The 23,213-nt window shown below is 41.5% G+C and overlaps 1 protein-coding gene across 1 annotated transcript in view; it reads left to right on the plus strand.

Annotated features, from left to right (window-relative positions):
- Window positions 1–23,213, plus strand: part of Myh15 (myosin heavy chain 15) — a 167,664-nt gene that overhangs the window by 115,265 nt on the left and 29,186 nt on the right. The window contains exons 28-33 of the mRNA XM_021185004.3: window positions 920–1,046; window positions 1,306–1,424; window positions 4,410–4,606; window positions 8,526–8,875; window positions 11,800–11,924; window positions 14,541–14,656. Coding sequence (XP_021040663.2) covers window positions 920–1,046; window positions 1,306–1,424; window positions 4,410–4,606; window positions 8,526–8,875; window positions 11,800–11,924; window positions 14,541–14,656 — 1,034 coding nt within the window. The remainder of the gene's footprint in view (window positions 1–919; window positions 1,047–1,305; window positions 1,425–4,409; window positions 4,607–8,525; window positions 8,876–11,799; window positions 11,925–14,540; window positions 14,657–23,213) is intronic.

Genomic DNA, 23,213 nt, shown 5'->3' on the forward strand with positions numbered 1-23,213 from the left:
CAAAAAAAAAAAAAAAACCTCACAATTTAAAGTCTATAGAACCACAGAGCACACCAACATAATTTATCATCTCTATTCATATCAATCATGAGAGTGCAAGCTCTAATTAATTTTTAGGTGGTCATCCCACTTCATTCGTGCATCTACTCCTCTCTGAGGACCATGAGAATCAAAATGACTTGCATCAGTTTCCAGATTGTGACAAGAATCTGGTGATTGGACTTGATTACTTGTTACTTACATCAGGGAAGAAGGCTGATGTATCCCTTTTACTGAGAGTGAAAAGCCAATTCAGAGAAGCTAGAGTTGGAAACTGAAATGCTAGTCAGCAGGATTGTCTTGAACCTCAGCCCTCTAGGTGAGAGGGTACAGTTATTTACACAGATGTTGTACGGAGATATTGGAGCTCAGATCTATCCAGTTCCTCCTGTTAACCCCGCTCGCCCTTCTAAATTTTCTTCTATTCCTTTCCCCTCCCTATCCATCTTTTTTCCTTTCTTCTTCTCCTCTAATACATTTAAGCTTTATTTTAAGAACCAAATATCTAAGACTGAGCAGAACATTTATCTCCAAGAAACACAGATTATTTGGAAGAGAAAGATGAATATTTAATACCGTATCATTATATGATTACATCTGACACTACACTGGCACGTGACATGCTGCCTTTTCTAGAGGACTGTAGAATTCTAGAGAGGCTCTGAGAATCCAGGCAGTTGGAGTTGAGTACTGAGAAGCTTTGGGGTTTGTTTTTCAAGGTGTTTAATTTAGAAGATACATTTTCTTGAAGCTGGCTGTGGTCTTTACTCCAGAAGCAGAAGTCATACAGGTCCTGGAGAAAGCATTGCCACCCATCCTAAGTAGCTAATTTATTGTGGATCTTCTATGCCAAGACTAACCCTTCTTTTGCAACTCACAGGCAAATGCTGAGAAACTCTGTGGTCTGTATGAGAGGCGCTTGAATGAAGCAAATACAAAACTGGATGAGGTGACTCAGTTAGCACATGATCTGACAGCACAGAAGACAAAGCTACAGAGTGAGAGTGGTAAGAAGATGCGTTGCTGCCTCCCCTGTAATTTTCAACCAGAAAAACTGACTTACTGCTAAAGATCAGTTCTTTTAGGGTTCCCTTCTGTGTCAGGGAAAGGCTCATTGTCTTGGTTTTGATAGTATGCTCTTGGGTGTTCTCTTAATGTAAACAGTATTTGTGTGGGAGTCCTTGTGATGGTCTTGAAAGTCAATAAACAGTAATAGCAATCACTGAGAAGGACCATAATTAATTTATCTTATGAATCTTTCTCTAGGTGAGTTCTTTAAAAGACTAGAAGAAAAGGAGGCCCTGATAAGCCAACTTTGCCGGGAAAAGAGCAATTTCACTCGGCAAGTTGAAGAACTGAGAGCACAGCTGGAGGAGGAGAGTAGGGTAATATGGCAATCATGTCTCCCCAGTCAGGTGGCAGATGTTTAAGAAACAAAACAAAGCAAACCAAAAGCAGTGCTTGGATGGTGAGACTCAATGTTTCCTCTTGAAAAGGAGCAAGGGAGAAACACTCAGCACATAGTGGGGAAGTGGCCTGTTGGTCTTTGTGCTGGGAGGACCGCTGGTACCTGAAGGAGTTTCCATATTATTAAAATTACACCTGTAGTTTGTCAGATTTAGGTCAAGAAAGGTGTGTGGTTCTACCATGCTATTTGAGCTGAAAGTTCTCAAGTGTCAAGCATTTAATCGTCCATCTCCAAGTGGTACATTTCCAGTGAGTTTCACTCTATGGATGTGTAAGAACTTACTTCTGTTCATTGGTTTCTGATCATTTTATATATTCTCTGTCCCTTTCCATCTCTCTTCTGGTTTGCTTTTGGTGTTTGCTGATTTTATGTTGTCATAAAGTTTGATTATTTTTTAAAAAATATTTTTGTATACTTACATTACAATTGAGATTTTTTTATATATGTGCAACACATCATTTTCCTCCCTGGGGAAAAGTAAAGAAACATCTATCCACCATATATAGAGAGGGTACCAACATATCAAAGAGAAACGTTCTTCCAGGTCCCGTATGATGGACCAATGAGTTTAATGTGACTACCTACAGGAACATGGGTGAGTGGAAGATACCACCAGGAAACCTTTGGGATGTGTCTGGGCAGCTATACCATTGAAGCATACCTCTCACTCACAAAAACATGCACCATTGAAAGTCATACCAGGTGACATATTGGCAGCTGCACACCCCAAGTTCCCTACCCTGAGACAACTTTCCATGTTCTTTATAACCTTGAGAAGTAGAGGAACCTTGTGAGGCTATCACAGAGTCATAAGCCCAGTCACTCTAAGTCTCATAAGCCCATGGGCCTTTACACTTCCTCTACAACATAATGCTAATAGGCCCAGGCTCTAGAGGGTCTCCTGCAAGTGATTATAGCTGCTCTCCTCCAAGATGGCAGTAGTCATGTCCTAGCCAGACAAAACAGCTGCACCACAGTGTATGTGTGCTTTCAAAATGGCACCACTGCCCTTCTATAACCACATATTATCCTTCATAATGATACTACTGTTCTCAGCTGTGTGGAGCTTCATTTCTCTGTAAGTCCTCTGTGCTTTCTACGAAACCAGTCTCACCCACAATGGTGAGTCCTCTCCCCTTTGCTTACCTTAGATTGTCTTTATTTCTCTTTAATGGTTGAAGGATTCTTTCCTGAGAACTTGATCATATCATTCCATTTCCTCCTGGCTTGTAAACGTTCTGCTAAGAGTCTGCTATTAGTGTAATTGGAGCTCCCCACAACGTGAATTAGTACTGCTTTTCTAGATTTATAACTCTCCCTTTGCTTTGGATTTTTAACTTACTTGAGTGTGCTATCATGGTACAGACTTGTATTGGCCAAAACTCTTAAGGATCTTTAAGAATCTCTTAGAACCTGGTGCCTGTTATCTTCATATTTCTCAAGACTGTTGAGATGCCACAGAAAAACTCATCATACCCCCACCCCTTCAACCTGGATACTTATGGAATTCTTATAATCTGAATTTTTTTTTTACATCTTCACTAAAGTAATTTATTACATCTAAAACTTTTCTAATAAAGCATATAAGATCATAAAAAGAAATGAATACATTCTTTTTTTCATTAGTGAAATATTTTTTAAAATATTTTTTATTAGGTATTTTCCTCAATTACATTTCCAATGCTATCCTAAAAGTCCCCCATACCCTCCCCCCTACTCTCCTACCCACCCACTCCCACTTTTTGGCCCTGGCGTTCCCCTGTACTGGGGCATATAAAGTTTGCATGTCCAATGGGCCTCTGTTTCCAGTGATGGCCGACTAGGCCATCTTTTGATACATATGCAGCTAGAGTCAAGAGCTCCGGGGTACTGGTTAGTTCATAATGTTGTTGCACCTACAGGGTTGCAGATCCCTTTAGCTCCTTGGGTACTTTCTCTAGCTCCTCCACTGGGCGCCCTGTGATCCATCCAATAGCTGACTATGAGCATCCACTTCTGTGTTTGCTAGGCCCCAGCATAGTCTCACAAGAGACAGCTATATCAGGGTCCTTTCAGCAAAATCTTGCTAGTGAATGCAATGGTGTCATCCTTTGGAGGCTGATTATGGGATGGATCCCCGGATATGGCAGTCTCTAGATGGTCCATCCTTTTGTCTCAGCTCCATACTTTGTCTCTGTAACTCCTTCCATGGGTGTTTTGTTCCTAATTCTAAGAAGGGGCAAAGTGTCCACACTTTGGTCTTCGTTCTTCTTCAGTTTCATGTGTTTTGCAAATTGTATCTTATATCTCAGGTATCCTAAGTTTCTGGGCTAATATCCACTTATCAGTGAGTACATATCATGTGAGTTCTTTTGTGATTGGGTTACCTCACTCAGGATGATGCCCTCCAGGTCCATCCATTTGCCTAGGAGTTTCATAAATTCATTCTTTTTAATAGCTGAGTAGTACTCCATTGTGTAAATGTACCACATTTTCTGTATCCATTCCTCTGTTGAGGGGCATCTGGGTTCTTTCCAGCTTCTGGCTATTATAAATAAGGCTGCTATGAACATAGTGGAGCATGTGTCCTTCTTACCAGTTGGAACATCTTCTGGATATCTGAATATTTTTATTAAATGATATTTTATAAATCTCTAGAGTTTTCTTCAGAATTCTGTGCTTATTCTATCAATATCATTTGGTGTTGTTGCTCCTCATTCACCATGGGGATATGTGGCAGAGGATGCCATTAGCTCGTCCATGTGCTCCCAGATGGACCCTTGCCTAATAAAGTGCTTACCTCCCTGGGTTTAAGTTCAACTTGAATTTTATAGATAGTGTTGGCTTTACTTGAAAAGACTATGTCCCTTCCAAATATTGTATTGCTAATGGTAAAACAGGCATGTGTGTGTGTGTTTTACAGTCTCAGAGTGCCCTGAGCCATGCCCTGCAGTCAGCCAAGCATGACTATGACCTTCTGAGAGAGCAGTATGAAGAAGAACAAGAAGTCAAGGCTGAGCTGCACCGGGCTCTATCTAAAGGCAACAAGGAAACAGTACAGTGGAGAGCGAAGTATGAACATGATGCTATGCAGAGAACTGAAGACTTGGAGGAAGCCAAGTGAGTAGATCAAGGCTATGCTCAACCAGGAATTTGTCATGTACAGGAGAATGAGAGTAATGCAGTGCCTCCTCACGATGTCAGCTTAACAAATCCTTCTTGAGATTTCTAATAAGCCCAAGACAAAAGATGAAATAGTTACTTCTGGCAAGAAGCATATAATATAGAAAAGCTAAACTATTGTAATATAGGTTATTGAGGCTATAAAAAGGTCTTAGAAAAAGAAAAAGGCTCTTTCTAGGGGCATCATAAAAATACTTCTAGAGTTCTGGGACTTTGAGTTATGCTTTAAAAATTGGGCCACTAGCACTTGTTGCTGGGGACCAGCTCCAATAGAATACAGGCCCCGAGTAGGGTGGATGTAACAGGTGACTCAAGGATTGCTCCAACAGCAGTCTGAATCTTTCCTGAGCTTCTGAGAATGTATCATCTGTGTCTGTACTCGAGAGACAAAGCACGGAGACTGAAGCTGCTTTCCCAGGGCCACAGGGTTCATTTATATTTCTTACAGCCCTAATTACAACATTTCATATTTGCATTTCAAAGGATTTCTAATACATAGCTATTCAATGAGAATGAGACAAAACATTTTTTAAGTGGTTATAGCCTAAAGTTCAATGGTCACATATCCTGTGCTAGCTAGACAAATTTTAGCTAAGGCAGGGAGGGAAGCTTTGTGGTTACCGGTGCTAAACTGTTTGAAGTCTGAGGAAAGTTAACCTTTTACATTTGATTTTAATAACCAAAGCAAAAACTCAATAAGCAGGATTATAACCTATTTTAAGCCTTTTTATTTCTTATTTTCTTTCTAGTTCTTGTTTATGTCTTTCCATATACTTTTTAATCTCATCCCACCATTGTATGTGAGAAGAGTGTTTTAGGGCCTCCAAAGCTTCTTTTGTTTCTTTCATTTGTTTTACTAAGGGTAATTTTTCTTCAGCTCTTCTACAATTCTATGGGGCCAGGCAGTCTTGTGCACCAAGCCTTTCTATGAAGCTAGAAATTTATGTAAGCCATGTCCCCTTTTTTGTACCAAATCTTAGTCTCTCCGAAGTTACTATCCTTATTATTATAATATTCTCCAGTAAGATGCAGTAAGACTTCTAATGAATAACCTAGCTTCCCTGATACTTGGTTTCCTAAAATCTTCTGCATATTATCTTTCTATAAACTTACTCAGACTGACATTATCACTACAGGATTAAACAGGAAATGTTCCCAGATTTATTTGAGGGTTCTTACACATTCACCGTCTTGGTGTCTGTTCCAGTTTACAAGGGCAAGGTAAAGACTTCCGGCTTAATGGTTTCGTTCATTAAGTTTATTTCTGATCCAGGCATTATTTCCTGTTCTATTTCTCTTCTCCAGACCATCTCAGACCACTTGTGGTCTTATTAAAAAAGGAAACTTATTTAGAAATAAATAAGGAACACCAGAAAGTTGTATACACTATTTTATCCCAAAGCTCCCTAGGCCAGGCACCTCTCTGCTGAGAGCCAGAACTTTCTCATTCTGTCTCATGTGCATGTAGACGAGTGGTTTTGCCACCGTGTAATCATACACTTTACTTGGTACAAGAAATAATTAATTTCATATATGAATGTGTATCCATCATGAGGGGCACTGGGCCTTTGGTATCAGACTTGGAAACTATGAAGCGGTCTGTAGAGATGGGACAACTGAAAACCTGGTAACATTTATTATCACATTTATCCTTCTGTCTTATGGATCAAAGGCCCCTTTTAAAGAATTCATCCCCGGGATACTCCTAAAGTTATACTACTACATTTATAGCTAGTGACACACCATAGTTTTGAAGGCTATTCTAAGACTCTTTAGGAGTTGGGAGATCAGCTAGTCCAAAAAATCCAGCACCAAAGAGTGCTTATTGGCTTATGGATTGAGTAACTGCGTGTGTTTGAGAGAAATCATAAAACGGACTCTCCAGCTTACAGCCATTAAAGGTTTAATCTAAAGAACATGATTTGGTAACTTGGCAAAGATCCAAGAATGATCAATACAATTCTTTTTTCGCTTCAACCGGAAATAATGTTCAATTCCTCACCTGAATTGCGAGCACACTTACAGAATAGCTGTTATGCTGTCTCCCAGAAGGAAACCAAATAATCCACCCTCTATCCCCAGTAGCTCAAGAAGGGCTTAGGAATGACAGGTACTAAAAATACCCACAGTAGGTGTTTACAAAATCCTGGATCCCAGAAAAGTGGAGAGCTGACTGGAAAAAAACCAATTTATATCCAAATCTGTCATTCACTTCTAAATAATCTATCCTTATATTCTTGTTAGTGACTGAAGATTCCAGTTGAAAGTGTCTACTCATCATTGTAGCTGATAGCTGATTCTTTGGATGTTAGAGAGAAAGGAAGGAAAGAATGTAGATAATGCATCTGACCACATGTGCTTGTTGTAATTGATTTCATAGTAGGTGATGGACAAAGGAAAACTCTGGGTAACATGCTAATATTTGAATGGTATTGTTTTTACATTATTTGAATACTAAATAAATATACGTTTCCTCCTAATAACCCCAGGAAGGCAAGCAGCTATAGAGAAGTGAAAAGTCCTGGGAGTTTCAGTTGGAGAGTGAAAGATCCTCTCCCTGTGCCTGTTTTCTAGTTCAGCTCTGAGAATAACATTTTTAATTTCTTATTCTCTCACATCTCTTTTTATAAGGTAGGCAGTTGCGTAAGCATGTGCTGTTGGAAAGTTACAGCACAAAACAGTAGTCGTTGCTATTAAATATACAGCAAATTATCAATACAATAAAGCGGTCAGTGTGTCCAGTTTGCTCTGGGATTTCTCAGACGTTATAGTAAATGTCTCCAGTCTTACTAAAAACTCTCAGTCCTGAGAAAGCCAGAATAGTTAGTCTCCAAACCAGAGCAGTTTTCTGGTGCCAGTCACAGAGGGCATAATTAAAATACATATAATGATTTTAGCAGCCTACTCTTTCAGGCTGGTGTGCCAGAATTTCTTATATGAAAGTGTATAGAAGTGTGACATTATGAAGCCAGTGAACACTGAAGGAGTAGAGCTCATGGCCTTCCAGATAACAAGCACAGACTGGATACCTTTAGAATCCCCCACACAGGGAGCCATGTCATACTGCTATAGGGCTAGTTGTGTGGTTCTTCTAAATTAATGAAGCCCTTTCTCATATAGTCACAGTGGTACCTACAGTTAGTTTCATGAAAGAAAAAAAATCTACTCATTTTAATGAAGGAGTCTAGTGGTGCGGCTGCATTTCTGCGGGACACTTGGGCAAGAAAATGTAGTCCATGCATTAGAATTCCCAAGAGTTCTGTGCCGCCTGGACAGAGGAGGTACGCTGAGCATGTCACTCTAACATACAAAGTATTGGAGGGAGGTTAAAACAGTGAGACATGCTAAAGGAGCACTGTATAGGCGGATCTGGGATGGATGCAGATTTGGAAGTTCGAGATGCTGAGGAAATGACAGAGAAGGGGGAGTTGTAAGAACTGGAAAGCAAGTGATAACAGGAAGAGGCTGAGCAGGAGAGCACAACAGAGTTCTCTGGAAGACACATCCAAGGAACGCTTTAGGGATTCTGCCAACATGCGTAAATATTTGTAAGCAGCTTGTTGTTGGTAAGATGTTCAAAGCAAACTTGTTTGTCCTATTTCTTAGGAAATATCAGTAATATTTTATAGCTATGAAAGTGTTAGGATAAGCAAATATTAGTAGGAGTTCAAAGAGAGTCCGAATTTCAGATCGGGGTGGTAAGGGACGGTAAGTAGCATCCCTGTGGACACAGAAGCCAGAGTCTGGGCATTGGTACGAAGCTGACTCTGTGGACCAGACGCTTTGATGCTTGCTCTAGGCACATAGAATGTCCTGTGCTGGTCTCAGTCACCGAACCCTTTGGCTTTCTCCTCAGGAAGAAGCTGGCGATTCGATTGCAGGAGGCTGCGGAAGCCATGGAGGTGTCCAATGCCAAGAATGCCTCCCTGGAGCGGGCCAGGCACAGGCTCCAGCTGGAGCTGGGGGATGCCCTTTCTGACCTGGGGAAGGCTCGCTCTGTGGCAGTGGCTCTGGGGCAGAAACAGCAGCACTCTGACAAGGCACTGACTTCCTGGAAGCAGAAGCTGGAGGAGGCCCAAGAGCTGCTGCAGGCTTCTCAGAAGGAGACCCGGGCCCTCAGCTCTGAGGTCCTCACGCTCAGGCAAGCCTGTGAGGAGAGCACCGAGGCCCAGGAGACCTTGAAGAGGCAGAACCAGGACCTTCAGGGTACTGTCAGCTGGGCTCATAGCTAAAGCAAGGCAAAGGTTTGGGGAGCATCTGGCTTCAGGGCAAAGCTGTTTTCCTGGGGTGGGGAGCCTTGGCATTTCAAAGTTTTAATACTTCATTCTGAAAATAATACTGAAGATGTTATTTGTATTGAGTTAATTCTAAAGGTAATATTAGGGCTACACCTTTGATCTTATTCTTTACTATAAAGAAACCATTCTCAACAGTATCTTCATTTCCATAGCTTTATTGCGATTTCCTGCATTCATATTCATAGGAATATATTGCCCAAATTATACATTTTCTGTACCATTTGTCTTTCACTTATCAATACATTTTGAATATATTTAAAATTCCCATAACCCATCTTGTATGTTAGGTTCATGTACATCCGTTTATTCGTAGTTCAACTGTGAGATTAGTCTTCATTTTAATGTCCTTATCTGCAAAATACAAGGTTAGGTTACTAGTCTGAATTTACAGTTCATAAGTTATAGATCTGGGATTTGAGCCCAGCCATCTGGGCTCCTGTCTGTGCACACTTTACTGAGCTATGCTACTGTCCTATGCACCTTGTGGTTCTTAGCATGCCAAGCCTTGGAGACGTGCTACCTTGTTAAAAAAAGAAACTGCATAATACTTCATAATAAGTATAGCTCACACCTAGTTAACTACATCTCATTAATTTTAAACCCGATTATACACAATTCTGAATAATTATATACTATACATTCCCACACATGTATTTATGCATATTTAAAATATTTCAATTGGATAGATCTCTAGAAGTGAAATTGATGAGTTTGAGGAAATAGACTTAAACTTTCTGATATATTGCCCAAGAGCAACTCAAAGAGACTGCCAAGTTATTTCAAAGCCTACAGTGATATGCAAGGAAACCCTGAAGTGCCCTGGATGTAAATCAGTTATTCTCAGAGGCATGAGTGAGTCTTGTTGGTGGCCTTGTTCAGTCCACGATTAAGTCACCGATTGGTCTGTGTTGGATCAGTGGCCACAAAGTTCAGTCATGTTCCACCTGGGAACAGACAGCAACACCTACCATAGAGCTCCTGAATCAGTGGGTCTGAGGTAGAGCTTATGAATTTTCATTTTTAATAAGCTCTCAGTCGAGTCCAATGGATTCCATGTGTGGCCTGGGATGGGGCTTACATACTTTTGGGCTTTCAATTTAAAGCTCTTAAGATGATCATACAGTTTAGTGAGAGTTGAAAAGAGCCTGCTTTGAGTTTTTTCTAATTATTATAATTCATATAATCTTCTATCTAATTTTTTGCAAGAATTTTGGAATCCTTTAAATCATTGTTCCATAATAATTTCAAGCATTTATGTAATATATTTTAATCATATACATCCAACATTATCTCCTCTCTTATCTCCCCTCTTTCTGTTGAAGCCTCTCTTTTCTGGAACCAGTTTGTCTCTTACATTTCTGCCTTTACAGTGGTTGTTGCTAATAGGCTGGATTTAATTAGTGAAGCTCCCATGAGCATAGACTGGACATTTACTTAGCCATGGGCACAAAATCAATGATCTATCGACAAGGACTCCTTATTCCCTTGTAGCTGTTGACTGCTTACAGATGGCCAGGACAGGTGGGGCCTTATAAACTCCTCCCCATCCATGAGGGTGGTCTCAATCTTATGCATGTCTTGTGGCAATGTAACAGCAAGTCCTTTAGCAAGGCAGCAGGGTCAACTTTCTCACTGGGGTCTGTGATTGCCCCAACAGTTGACTTTTGACCAGGTTTGTAGTACTAGATATGACTTTCCTATTGTAGAGTGAGCCTTAAATCAAATCAACAAATGTTGGGTTACCTTCATAACAGTCATGCCTCTGCTGTGTTAGTGAGTGTATTTTGCCTGGAAGGTCAGTATGAGATCATGCAAACTTCACAGTGAGAGCATTGATAATTTTCCTCCCAGAACTCTATATACCACCTTCTGGAAATTTCCAGCCCATTTCCAGCTTGCTTCTCTATTTCCTGAAACTGAAGTGTTTAATGACTCCAGAAATAGGGTTTTAGAGTTCAGTTATGGTAGTTAGTCAAGACATATGTCAATAGCCTGTGTCTTGGGGGGGGGGGAGATGGAATCTTGGGTCTCTCCAACAACATCTTATAGAGATATAGTTCACACCTGGCACTGAGACTGACCCATTTCATCTCAGGCCAGGACTGAGTACCAGAGGAACAGGTGATCTGTTGAGTTCTCTCCATGGCTTGGTAAATCCCCAAGCATACAGGATAACATTTAGGGCTTAAAGCCTCCCTCTGTGTGAAGTGTCGGACCCAACCACAAGATAGTGTCAGGTAGTGGAGGTTCCTCACTGCTGTGACCTAATTTGTCACAGACTTTGCATCCATGAAAGTCTAACCACAACTGTCATTTTCCTGAGTGACAGCCATTGTCTTCCCAGAGCCTCGTCTGCTTTTCTGACTGTTGTAGATGATAACCTGGTGTATGTTTAAGTGTTCTGTTCCAGTGTTGAGTGGTGTGGTTGGGACAATGGTAGCCAGTGGTGTTGACGTTAAAACTTGCCCACTGAAGGGCAGGGATTTCTGGTGTGTGTGTGTGTGTGTGTGTGCATGGGGGTGTGTGTGTGTGGATCTCCAGGTGGACTCAGCCATGGTCCCAGCAAACAGAAGTACCTTGTCAAGTTACACAGGCTTTCCAATGGACAAGACCCCAAGAAGCACTGTGTTCACTAACTGTTGAGGTCACCTTTTGGCAGAGGACAAAGGAACACACTGAAGAAGTGTTTTCTTTTACCTTACTCCCAAATAAGGTTCTCTATAGATGAGGGTTAGCTTTCCCAGGGAGTTGCCAAGGGCTACATGGTCCCAGAAAAAGAGATTGTGTGTGAGAGTGGGTTTCCACTAACATGCTTGATCTTCTGTCTTTCAGAACAGATTTGTAGTCTCACAAACCAGGTAAGAGAAGGGATAAAGAATTTGGCTGAAGTGGAAAAGGCCAAGAAGTTGATTGAACAAGAGAAGACTGAAGTCCAAGTGAGGCTGGAAGAAACAGAGGTAGATTGCCAGGGAGTGTGAAGCTCTCATAGGGCAAAGCAGATCTGCCACCGTTAGAAATGGCCACCACAGTGTGGCACTTACTCGGGTGTTTGCTATATGCCACATGCTTTAATCGTCCCCATCAAACCCTTGTTTCCATTTTACAAAGGAAACAAACAGGCTTAGAGAGCAAGATAGGCACCTATAAGTGCAAGTCCTCCAGTCACAGTGCAAACAACCACGATGTGTTTATTGACTTTGTCCCCCGCCTTCACCCTCACAGAGCATTTACATGAACATTTAGGGGCTTGTTAGACGTTCAGAATATCTTCCTGTCCTCAACTTTATTGAATCAAAATCTACATTTAAACCAGGCCCCTTGGTATATCCTGGGATATTATCATGGAGATACATTTGCTGGAAGACTGTGGATCCATAGGATACTCAGTAAATATTTATCCAAAGTTGCAAGTTTAAATTCACTTGTATGTAAGGATGCCTTCTTAAAACAGTCTGTTAAATGCACCCTCCCCCATCCCAAATCTGTTGGTAAGATGAGACTCCACATGAAATGCTCAGACACTCACTCCATCCTTGGAAGGCCATTTATGTATAGAATACTTAACAGAGATGCTTTCTGCATTCTGGAAACATCTCGTGCTTTATCTCTAGATGTGGACTAGGTGATTGACAGGGCCACTGAGAAGATTTGATGCTAAAGAAGATGATGTGTTCCGCAAAGGAAGTCCCCCTTCCAGAGTCACTAGGTGGTCGATCCGCCATGAGCTCTGGGGAGACTCTTCGCTCTCAGCTGCATTTCATCTTGAAGCAGCCCCTGAGTGTCTATCTGGACATATTGAAATACACATACCCTTCACATGGACGAAATGAGTTTTGAAAGATGCGGTGGACTGTTTTAGATGGGGCCTCTTGGGGAGTATGGTAATAGAAAATTATACTGTGAGAACTTCTCCATCCAAGCAATTACTGCTGGAGCTGCCTCACCTCTCCATCTCAGTAAGATACTGGCAAGGCAGATGTACCACACTTTGGTGTGCACCATTGACGTAAAGCGCACTTATTGCTCCTTCATACATAAACATTTCCTGAGGATCTCTTCATTTTATTGACAAGCCCTTTAGTCGGCAGTGATACCCCCTTGGGAAGGCTGGTTTGTACAAAGTTGAGAACTTTGTTTAATTTACTTGTCTTTGCATCTCTGGCTCCTCTAGCTGGGGACTTTCTAAAACCACCACGTTAAATAAAAGAAATAACTTTTACTATGTATTTAAACATTATAGCAATAAAATATGATTTGGAGGCAGTTTTATTTTTGTGTAATATATTGGGATAGTTGTATTTTAAATGAACTAGAGACCATAGCAAAGCTGTATTGAGACCATAACACTTGTACCGTCACTACCACTAGATGGCAGCACACCTCACTTTTCTCTTGTCCAGCTGTAACTTCAGCCTCACAGATTCATCAGTTTTCACACATATTTGTAATTTGAGATTATTTCTTTTGGGGGCTGTGGCTTTATGAAAAACTCAATAATCCATCCAAAGCCATAAGACTGAATTGATTTGAGGTTGGTTGTAATGATTTCACTTTCTCAGTACATTCGAGAGGGTGAGTTTCCCCTGAAACAAACTACCCATTCCCTCTGCCGAGATTGCTGTGGAGCATTTGCGTTTGATTTATGTCTGTCAGGACATAAATATCCTTAATATCCCCAACAGCTCATTTTTGTTGTCATCGCTGCTGTTTAGCGGTGACTACATAGAAAGCACTCCTCAGAGAAGGTGCAAGGCTATCCCTCAGTCTGGACTGTCCAGATTTGGCTGGCTGGCAGCTGGCAGTGCGGTGCATGCTGCTACATATTCTTTGAGTATTTTGTCATTTGCTCGTTTGCACTCCTTGACACATATTTTCCTCAGAAAAGGCTTTGAAGATTTTTTTAACCAAATTTCTACTTTTAAAATTGAATGACCCTTTAAGAGCATTCTTGGAAATAAGTCCCTTGGCCTTTATTATCTGAATACGCAGTCCCCGAAGACCTTCCTACCCATTAACGCTCCCGTTTGTAGTAATAATAATAATTGCAGTTAAGTGACTCACTTGAGAACACTTTCCAGGTGTCCAAAATCAACAATGACTCCGAGCAGGTGACAGCCCCAAGCAGGTGACAGCCCCCTCTGCTATTCTAGCGCTGCAGCTTTCATTCAGTCACCCCAAAAGATGGAGTGAATTAGAAATACCTGCAAGTATTTTCAGCAATTAAATAGCAAGTACAGTGACAGAGCTCATTGAGATTTTCTATTTAAAAATGCTTCGCCATTTTAGTTTTGGAGCTATGTATTTCTTCCCTAGTAGTACTGAGATTGGAACACAAGCCCTCACCTACACCAGGCAAAACCTTTCTGATTGAGCTGTCTCTCTGGTCCAGCCATAGGCTAGATGAGAAATGATGAATGCCTTCGCTTGTTCTACTGTAACCTCAGGGGCCTGACTTGAACCTAGATTCCATCCACTGACTCTAAAGAGAATTGCGTTCAGGGTATATAGGTTTTAAGGGAAGAAAATACAATTTTTGTTCAAAAAGAGACTTCCTTGGGTGCTTTCTGTTACAGGGAGCTCTGGAACGGAATGAAAGCAAGATCCTTCGTTTCCAGCTCGAACTCTCAGAGGCGAAGGCAGAGCTGGAAAGAAAGCTGTCAGAGAAAGAGGAAGAAGCAGAGAGGCTGAGGTATTTAGGATTATGTTGCTGAACAACAGCCATATACGTCAACATCCCAAAATAAACAGAAGTCGTTTCGGGGCTGCTTTCATGACGCCTGCCAGACCACGGCCAGGGACACTTGGTCTATCTTGACATTAGAGTTTCCCATTAAGTGCATCACTGTTTAAGGAGGAATACTTACCTATAGCCATTGCCTGCTCTTGTGGTTTTTCTGTTCTCTAGTGTGGGGAGGACTGTATTAGGAGAGACAAAATGTGATGAGTGGATCAGTGTCTAACAAATCCCATTCAGGGGCAGTTAGAAAACTGATATGCTGAACCATAGAAGAAAGGCCAGACTGTTTGGCCCTGAACTTCTAAGCTGGTGTTGGATCTGAGAGAAGGAAGGCCTGTCCCCAGGATAAAAGCAGAGTTAGGAAAGAGCAAGGCTGTTTGTTGAGCCTGCAGAGTCTCACCTGCCCGGTCTCTGAGTGAGACAAGATCTCCAGTCCCTGGAATTTTTCTTTACTTTTTGGCTGATAGCTTTAGACACTCTACTGCTTAGATGTTCAGGGAAGGGACAAAATGGCCCCACATGCCACAGAAGGTGGTCGGGGTGATCAGAAAGCTGAAGCTGGACAAGTGCTTCTTATTCTACAGATCTACAATAAACACTCACAGTTAAGGATGACTGAATTACCTCTTTGGATCTTTTGTTCCCTTAACTCAATGTTTCTCAACCTTCCCAGTGCTGCAGCCCTTTAATCCAGTTCTTCATGTTGTGACCCCTCCCAACCATAAAATGATTTTCATTGATGCTTCATAACTGTAATTATGCTATTGTTATAAAACATAGTATAAAAATCTGTGTTTTCCACTGGTCTTAGGTGACCCTTGTGAAAGGGCAGCTTCACCTCCAGAGGGGTCACGACCCACCAGTTAAGAACCAATGCCTTAACCAAAGTCATAAGTCTTCAGAGAAGATCATAAATTGGACCAAGGCTCAACTGGCCACTTGTTTTCAATGTCTTTGTTAAACTAACAAAACAAGCCAATGCCATGTTAATGCTGTCTGTTGAACTAGGCTTTCCCCCCATAGCTTGTTTTCTATGTAAACTTCCAGATGGCCAATATTTAGTGAGGCTTTAGAGCCAAGTTTATTCTTCTGTGTGCTCTGAGTTAACTCACCTCTTATTCACAAGCATTTTCCTGGAACTGGCAGTAGTGAAAAAATCTGATGCACTTATGAGTATCTGAAATAATTTTTTGGAAAAGGGGAAAACAGATAAACCCCTAATATTTGTGCCAATTCTGTACAAAAGGAACAAACATGATCATTTCCTTTTGTAGTTAAAAAGAAAAAAAGGTTGATTTCAGGTAATGTCAATCCTCAGCTATAAATAAACCCTATGAGGAAAACGAATCTTCAGAGAGTCTGTGTCGCATCAGGTACATCCGAATGTCAGAGAACAGTTCCCCAATTATAATCATCAGTGCAAAGGAAGTCAGAGATCCAAACAGCTAAGGTTAAGAGGACAAAGCTGAAGGGATCATGAGCTGTGATGGGCGGGAAAAGGAAGGGGCGGCTGAGGCTCTGGCACGAGCTCAGTATAGGAGTGTTAGCTGATGACTCACAGTGGCTATAATCGGTACATCCAGAAAGGACAGATGAGCATCTCACAAAACAGTGCGCACCACCCCAGACCCTCGCTGCTCTGTGCGAGTGCAGATGGCAGCAAATGCCTTGCCCTAATCTGGTGATTCCGTCTGAATTCAGGGCCAGAACAAAGTGGAGGTAAATTTCCAGGTAACGAAGAATATTGCGTATAAATTACAGACCTCATAAAAATATCATCTGAGGGCAGGATGATGTTGAAGGCCCTATGTTAACATAAATCGTGTCCATCACCACAAAAAAACTGAAGATGTCTATTAAGAGAGGAAGCAGGAAGTGGAAGGAGCTAAGAAGACCAAAGAGAAGGCCAGGCTTTTATAATACAGCACCTGTGTATTCTTCCCATGTAGTCGACACTGCTGAGTGTTCTGTGAGTCTGGTGAGGAGGAACTCTGAGTGAGTCCCGGAGAGAGTCCCATCGGTGAGGAAAAGTCCAAGCAGCTGGCCTGAGAGATATTGACTTCTAACAAATATTTGAGCTCTCAGTGTTGGCAGGATGCTTTGTGTAGTGTTGTAGTCTGGACAGCCAAACTCAAGGATGGTTTGGATCTCTTTTTATGTCTTTATTTTCTAAGATAGAATTAACTCAGTTTTTAAAAAGTTCCATTGGCTTGGTAACATTGTTATAATAGACAGCCTTTAAGAAATCTATGATAATCCAAACACAGAAGCAACAGCCAAGATACTTAAAGCCCTGAGTTTCTTCAAGGATAATGTTGTTCATTGATTTATTTATATTTAATTTATTTTTGAGGATTTCATACATGAATGCTATGTTTACATAACTCCTATCCTCTCTTCTTCCTCCAATTCTTCCATTTTACCCCTTAAATTCAACTGCTTTTTAAATTCACGATTATCATCTCTTCCTCTTCTTTTCTTCATTATCATTATCATTACCAGACGATGATTGAATCCTCTGGAGCTGGAGATTCAGGAAGTTGTAAGCTGCCCAATGTGCTGGGAATCAAACTTGGTTCCTCTGCAAAAGAAGCAAATGCACATAAACCATTGATCTCTCTCTCTCTCTCTCTCTCTCTCTCTCTCTCTCTCTCTCTCTCTCTCTCTCTCTCTCTCAGCTATGCTTGGGGGTTTGTTTGACCCTGTTGAGTCATGTCAACTGTGTTGTAGTCTTCACTTAGGCTATTGTCATTGCCATTCTCCTTAAACCATAGAAGTTCTTGCTGCTCAGAAGCACTTATGAAGTTTTGCAGATAGCTACAGGAAAGCTAGCATTTGAAACCCTCAGTTTGCTGAAACAGGATGGATTTGTTGACAGATGACTAATGGTAGGCCACAGAGGCTTCAGTGTTCCTGGTAGGGAGTGTTACCTGAAGCAAATCAGGGAGTTCCCCCATGGGGAAGCAGGGCAGCTTCTTCAGGACTTAAGTGATGGGGAGAATGCCTATTATTAGTTTATTAGTTTGCAAAGGGTGCTGTCAAAATAAAAGAAAAACAAACAAAAACCAAAAAACAAAAATCCCACAGACTGGATGGTTTATACAATACAAATTCATGTTTTTCACAGTCTGGACACTATAAATTACAGATTGTAATGTAAACCAGGGAGTTTTCCCTAAGGCCTCTGTCCTCATCTTGAAGGCAGATGGCTGCTCCATATCCACATGGTATTTCTTCTGTGAGTATATATTCCTGCTGTCTTCTTATGCCTTTGTGCTACTGGATTAGGGCCCTCACTGGGCAGCTTCATTTTATTTGCATTGCTTCTTTAAAGACACTTACATAGGTCTGTGAAGCCTCATTCTCAAGCACAGTATTGTGTTTCTGGGGCTTAAGGCTTTAGCATTATAATTTGGAGGCTACCCACATGATTTTTATATGTCTGCAAGATGACAGGACTCTAAACAGTGAGGTGTATGCACAATACTTAGGGATACGCACTAAATGTAAGACAGAGAACCAACTTTAACACTAGGCTATGAAGTCAAAGTTACTTCCAATATTTTCTATAACTACTTCCGAGGCCCTTCCTTCCATAACGAAATGTGGTCATGTGAAGTAGAGTCCTCTACCTGAGAACCACTTGCAAACCCAAACATAACTCTATGAACAGTGGTGCTCTTCTGACTGACATGAGAGGTCTGGAGACACTCTATGGCAATTCGATGTGGAATCTAATTTGGACCCATAACAAACATATGTCTGCTGTTTGTTGTTACAGCCTCTATAAGGATAAGAAAAAGAAAAGAACTCTATCTTCTGCTTATCTATCTAGGACAAAGGTTCTGTTGCAATGGTTGAGCTTCAGAGGACATGGATTTCTGATAGCTATTGATATGTCTTGATGAACAACCATCAAATACGGAGGAGTTAAAACAGGAGAAGTTGGTGTTCTTTTCTGAAACTAGACTCTGAACTAGGGTAGGATGGGAAGTAAGTCACTAATCAAAGTTGTTCCAGAGACCAAAGTCTTTCCTACCCTGTGGTACCACAGGTGAGGAGAAATTGTAGATTCACAGTCTGTGTGGTTTGACATCTTATGGGAGAGGCTTTTAATGGCCCACTGCGCTACAGTCCCAATAAATGAATTAGCAGTTAGTCCTATGGTGCTGAACTATCTGCAAGTGTTGCCAAAAGAAAATTCCCATGATTTGTTCAAATTTCTCTTTGCATTGTTGAAATCAAGGATATTAACTGAGCTGGTAGCACTTTACAATTATAATTTTGTACAGACATTTTACAAAAGGATATTGAAGTATTTCTATACTATATAGGATTTAGTTTTCTCAATTAACCACTGTCCTTCAAACTCCTAAGAAGATAAGGCAAAACAAGACAACACAAAATTCCATGCTATTATTGGAGGTTGTCTGTGCTGGAAAAAAATTTTAATTCCAATCTAAGGTTTCTACCCCACCTTGATCATTTAGTTCCCAGATAAAAGACACACAACTTTTTATTAGTTACAATAAGACTTAAACAGCACAAGAGCTTGGCATATATCTCTGTGGTATTAGAATCTACTTTCCTATCAGTAACCATGAGTTATTATTTACTATGTTTCATCTGGGCTGCTCTTTCCTCCAGTTGGCCACCCTCAGGGACACATTTTCATGAACTGACCTAATCCGTAGCAGCTTCTCCTTCCTTCTCACTTTCTCTCTTGTCCCAGTTCCCATCTGAGCCCCAAAGACTGGGAACCCTAAACCCCACCTATGTCTCTTCTGCCTGGGTATTGGCTGTCAGCATCTTTATTTACCAATCCGAAACAACTTGGGGGGGGGGCAAAGTCCCATAGTGTCACTTGAGTCTATGTGTGGACTCTCTCATCTTGGAGCAACCAGGTCTTGGGGACCTGTACTTACCATCACAATACACAGCAAAATCTCAATATGCCCATAGGCCATTAGGGAATAGAGCTGAATCTCGGGGCTTGTTTTAATTTCATCCTTGGTATCTCTTTCCTGTGAGTTTTTTTTCTTTTTTAGGTATTTTCTTCATTTACATTTCCAGTGCTATCACAAAAGTCCCCTATACCCTCCCCTACCCACTCCCCTAACCACCCACTCCCACTTCTTGGCCCTGGCATTCCCCTATACTGAGGCATATAAAATTTGCATGACCAATGGGCCTCTCTTTCCACTGATGGCCGACTAGGCCATCTTCTGATACATATGCAGCTAGAGACACGAGCTCGGGAGGTACTGGTTAGTTCATATTGTTGTTCCACTTATAGGGTTGCAGATCCCTTTAGCTCCTTGGGTACTTTCTCTAGCTCCTCCATTGGGGGCCCTGTGATCCATCCAATAGCTAACTGTGATCATCCACTTCTGTGTTTGCTAGGCCCCGACATAGTCTCACAAGAGACAGCTATATCAAGGTCCTTTCAACAAAATCTTGCTAGTGTATGCAATGGTGTCAGCGTTTGGAGGCTGATTATGGGATGGATCCCCAGATATGGCAGTCTCTAGATGGTCCATCCTTTCGTCTCAGCTCCAAACTTTGTCTCTGTAACTCCTTCCATGGGTGTTTTGTTCCCAATTCTAAGAAGGGGCAAAGTGTCCACACTTTGGTCTTCGTTCTTCTTTAGTTTCATGAGTTTCACAAATTGTATCTTATATCTTGGGTATTCTAAGTATCTGGGCTAATATTCACTTATCAGTGAGTACATATCATGTGAGTTCTTTTGTGATTGGGTTACCTCACTCAGGATGATGCCCTCCAGGTCCATCCATTTGGCTAGGAATTTCATAAATTCATTCTTTTTAATAGCTGAGTAGTACTCCATTGTGTAAATGTACCACATTTTCTGTATCAATTTCTCTGTTGAGGGACATCTGGGTTCTTTCCAGCTTCTGGATATTATAAATAAGGCTGCTATGAATATAGTAGAGCATGTGTCCTCCTTACCAGTTCGAACATCTTCTGGATATATGCCCAGGAGAGGTATTGCAGGATCCTCCAGTAGTACTATGTCCAATTTTCTGAGGAACCACCAGACTGATTTCCAGAGTGGTTGTACAAGCTTGCAATCCCACCAACAGTGGAGGAGTGTTCCTCTTTCTCCACAACCTCCCCAGCATCTGCTGTCACCCGAATTTTTTAATCTTAGCCATTCTGACTGGTGTGAGGTGGAATCTCAGGGTTGTTTTGATTTGCATTTCCCTGATGATTGATGATGCTGAAAAATTTTTCAGGTGCTTCTTAGCCATTCGGTATTCCTCAGGTGAGAATTCTTTGTTAAGCTCTGCACCTCATTTTTAATGGGGTTCTTTGGTTTTTTGGAGTCTACCTTATTGAGTTCTTTATATATATTGAATATTAGTCCGGCCTGACCAGGGTCACAAGTCCCTTCTGGTTGGCACCAGCACCGGGGCACCTTGGGCACAGAGTCGGCAGACAACCCCAAAGTCCCTTAGAGGACTCTCCACATGATCTTAGGACCACTGGTGAGTGGAATACAACTTCTGATCCAATCCAATCGTGCAGGACCTGTGACAGCATTAGAGAAGCAGGAAACCTGGCCTGACCAGGGTCACAAGTCCGTTCTGGTTGGTGCCAGCACTGGGTCACCTTGGGTGCAGAGTCGGTGGACACCCCCAAGGTCCCTAGAGGACAGCTTCTGAGACAGACCCCCTTTTGGGCTCCAGACATCCGGGCACCTTCCCTGCCAGAGGAGAGGTGTCTGCTCTGCCCGGTAGGGGTTTGCTGGAGCACCTGAGGGAGCCATCTTGGTTCCCGGATCCCTCTGAGACTAGTCTGTGCAGGTGAAAGTGTGGACTACAGAAGCTAACAGCTTCTGTGACAGGCAAAAGCAACACAGCTTCTAGGACAGGTCCTGTTTCAGGCCTTCATCTTCTGCCAGAGGGAGGTCCGAACGGCAGATATCTGTGCATCTTCCCTGTAAGAGGAGAGCTTGCCTGCAGAGTGTGCTCTGACCACTGAAACTCAGAGGAGAGATCTAGTCTCCCAGGTCTGCTGATAGAGGCTAACAGAATCACAAGAGGAATAATCTCTAACCAGAGACAACTATAACAACTAACTCCAGAGATTACCAGATGGCGAAAGGCAAATGTAAGAATCTTACTAACAGAAACCAAGACTACTCACTATCATCAGAACACAGTACTCCCACCTCTCCCAGTCCTGGGCACCCCAACACACCCGAAAAGCTAGACACAGATTTAAAAGCATATCTCATGATGATGGTAGAGGACATTAAGGAGGACTTTAATAACTCACTTAAAGAAATACAAGAGAACACTGCTAAAGAGTTACAAGTCCTTAAAGAAAAAGAAAAACACAACCAAACAGATGATGGAAATGAACAAAACCATACTAGACCTAAAAAGGGAAGTGGAAACAATAAAGAAAACCCAAAGTGAGGCAAACCTGGAGATAGAAACCTTAGGAAAGAAATCTGGAACCATAGATGCAAGCATCATCAACAGAATAAAAGAGATGGAAGAGAGAATCTCAGGTACAGAAGATTCCATCAAGAACATCGGCACAACAATCAAAGACAATGCAAAATGCAAAAAGATCCTAACTCAAAACATCCAGGAAATACAGGACACAATGAGAAGACCAAATCTACGGATAAAAGGAGTAGATGAGAATGAAGATTTTCAACTAAAAGAGCCAGCAAATATCTTCAACAAAATTATAGAAGAAAACTTCCCAAACCTAAAGAAAGAGATGCCCATGAACATACAAGAAGCCTACAGAACTCCAAATAGACTGGACCAGAAAAGAAATTCCTCCCGACACATAATAATCAGAACAACAAATGCACTAAATAAAGATAGAATATTAAAAGCAGTAAGGGAAAAGGGTCAAGTAACATATAAAGGCAGGCCTATCAGAATTACACCAGACTTTTCACCAGAGACTATGAAAGCCAGAAGATCCTGGGCAGATGTTATACAGACACTAAGAGAACACAAATTCCAGCCCAGGGTACTATACCCGGCCAAACTTTCAATTACCATAGATGGAGAAACCAAAGTATTCCACAACACAACCAAATTCATTAGACAGTATCTTTTCATGAATCCAGCTCTTCAAAGGATAATAAGAGAAAAAAAAAAAAAAAACCAATGCAAGGACAGAAACCATGTCCTGTGATGTTTGGACTTTTTTTTTTTTTTAACATTTGGAAGTAGTTTAAATATTATGGTTATCTAAAAGAACATATATTTTTCATCTGTAGACATCCAAGGTAACCTAGAATTTATCATCCTTGTCTTGTCTTGGTTAGGATTGCTATTGCTATGATAGAACTTCATGACCAAAGCAACTTGGGAAAGAAAGATTTAGTTCACCTTACAGCTTCTAAGTCTATCACTGATGGAAGTAGGGGTAAGAACTCAGGACAGGGATCATAGTTAAAACTATGGAGGGATGCTACTTGCTAGCTTTCACCTCATGGCTTTCTCAGCCTGCTTCT

Source organism: Mus caroli, unplaced genomic scaffold, assembly GCF_978045245.1.
Source record: "Mus caroli unplaced genomic scaffold, Mus_caroli_1 scaffold_17, whole genome shotgun sequence".
Taxonomy (NCBI): domain Eukaryota; kingdom Metazoa; phylum Chordata; class Mammalia; order Rodentia; family Muridae; genus Mus; species Mus caroli.